Raw genomic sequence first — 1972 nt, forward strand, 5'->3', positions numbered from 1 at the left:
CTACCCGGGGGGCGGGGCTCGTTCAGCCCATCATAGGAATGAATAAAGAGGGCGGGGCTTGGTGTGAATGTGGGCGGGGCTTCCATACTGGCTTCACCAATAGGAAGGAGTGGGTGGGCGAGGCTTTCTGGCACTGGGGGCGTGGCCGTTGTAAAAGGGGTGGGGCCTAAATGGAGCAGGAGGAGCCATAGGAAAGGAGGAGGGGCCGAAATGGGGAGTGGGCGGGACTTATGTGGAGTGGGAGGGGCATAAAGTGGGAGTGGCCAAGGGGTGGCTCTGTGTGGGCATTGGAGGAATGGAGGGTAAATGGGCGGGGTTATAAAATGTGGGAGGAGGCCGGGGAGTGGGCGTGACTTCCGGGGGTGGGCGGGGCCTGCCTTAAAGGGCCGTTGCACCTTGAGCTCCTCGGGCAGGTCGCTGTAGTCGATTTCAATCAGAGCTTCCCGGGCGTAGAGACTGGAGGAGCGTTGAGAGCCGCTGCCTGCTTCCTCCCCACCGCCACTGCCCTATGGGGGGCAGAAAAAGGGGTCTTGCATCCCCCCCCGTGGCCCCGCAGAGCCCGATGTGGGGCACGAAAGGGGTTGGGGGTTGTAGAGAGAACCCTACGGTGCTTTATAAGGGGTTATAAAGAGGTTTGGAGGGGGGGGAGGCCTGAGCATCCAACGGCCCTGTAGTGGGGGGGACAAAAAGGAGCTGGGGGAGCCCTGAGCCTGCAGCGGACCCATAGCAGGGGGCTCAAAAGATGTTTGGGGGCTCCTGAACCCCACGGCGGCCCCACAAAGGGAGGCAAAGAGGAGTTGGGGAGTCCTGAGCCCCAAAATGTCCCGACAGGAATGAGATAAAGAGAGGTCAGGGGGTCCTGAGCCCAAAAACGGCCCCACAGGGGAGAATATAGGTGGGCTGGGGGCTCATGAACCCCCCAATGGCCCCATAGCTGAGGACCAAGAGGCATCCTGAGCTCCCCAGCAGCCCCACAAGGACTCCTAGAGGGATTCAGGGTCCTGAGCCCCAAAATCTGCTCTATGGGGGGAAACATGGAGGGCTTGTGGGGGTCCTGCGTCCCCAAACAGCCCCATAAGAGCGGACAAAGAGAGGTTGAGGATCGGGGCAGTCCTGAGCCCAAAAATATGCCCGTAGGGGGGGGATGAAGAGAGGTTATGGGGTCCTGAGCCCCCAGCGGCCCCACTGTGGGGGACAAAGAGAGGCGGGGGGGGGGGTCCTGAGCCCCCCCAGTTGATCTGGGGACCCGCTTTGGGGGGCTGAAGGGGGGTCACCTCCTCCTGGCTGATGTCGTCCATGGTGCCCTTGGAGAGGGGCAGCTTGATGTCCTGCATCTTGCAGGCCTGCAGCAGGTTGTGGCGGTCGCTGCGCTTCTGCTCCAGCTTCGTCTCGATGGCCGTCACCTCCTTCTGCAGGTGGGTCATCTCCCTGGGGGGGGGGGGTCACACAGTGAGAAGGGAATGGGGCTGGGATACGGCCGGCTCCGCCCACATGCACAGAGCCCCGCCCACTGGCTCATAACCCCGCCCACTGGCTCATAACCCAGCCCACATGCACAAAGCCCCGCCCACTGCACATAGCCCCGCCCACTGGCTCACAGCCCCGCCCAACTGCTCATAGCTCCGCCCACTGGCTCATAACCCCACCCACATGCACATAGCCCCACCCACATGCACATAGCTCCACCCACTGGCTCATAGCCCCACCCACTGGCTCATAGCCCCGCCCACTGCCTAATAGCCCCACCCACTGTCTCATAGCCCCGCCCACTGGCTCATAACCCCACCCACTGGCTCATAACCCCGCCCACATGCACATAGCCCCGCCCACTGGCTCAGAGAACCCCCTCAGGCGCGTAGCCCCGCCCACTGATCCGAGCCCCTGCCACTGGCTTACAGACACACCCACTTGTTCCAGGCCCCGCCCACTGGCTCATAGCCACGCCCACAGCCCCCTGGCCCCGCCCACAGGG

At 63.2% G+C, this 1972-nt stretch overlaps 1 protein-coding gene across 1 annotated transcript; it reads right to left on the minus strand.

Moving 5' to 3' along the window:
- Positions 1-4: 4 nt before the first annotated feature.
- Positions 5-1518, minus strand: LOC122192391 (extensin-like; the record flags this gene model as incomplete). Its single annotated transcript, XM_042892929.1, has 2 exons — positions 1275-1518; positions 5-506 (listed from the first exon to the last, which is right to left on the minus strand). Coding segments are annotated over exons 1-2 (652 nt in total), but the record flags the coding sequence as incomplete, so codon positions are not given.
- Between the last annotated feature and the right edge of the window lie 454 nt (positions 1519-1972).

The sequence above is a fragment of the Lagopus leucura genome, unplaced genomic scaffold (assembly GCF_019238085.1).
Source record: "Lagopus leucura isolate 7727_CA_CO unplaced genomic scaffold, USGS_WTPT01 34231-0_obj-0_obj, whole genome shotgun sequence".
NCBI lineage: Eukaryota > Metazoa > Chordata > Aves > Galliformes > Phasianidae > Lagopus > Lagopus leucura.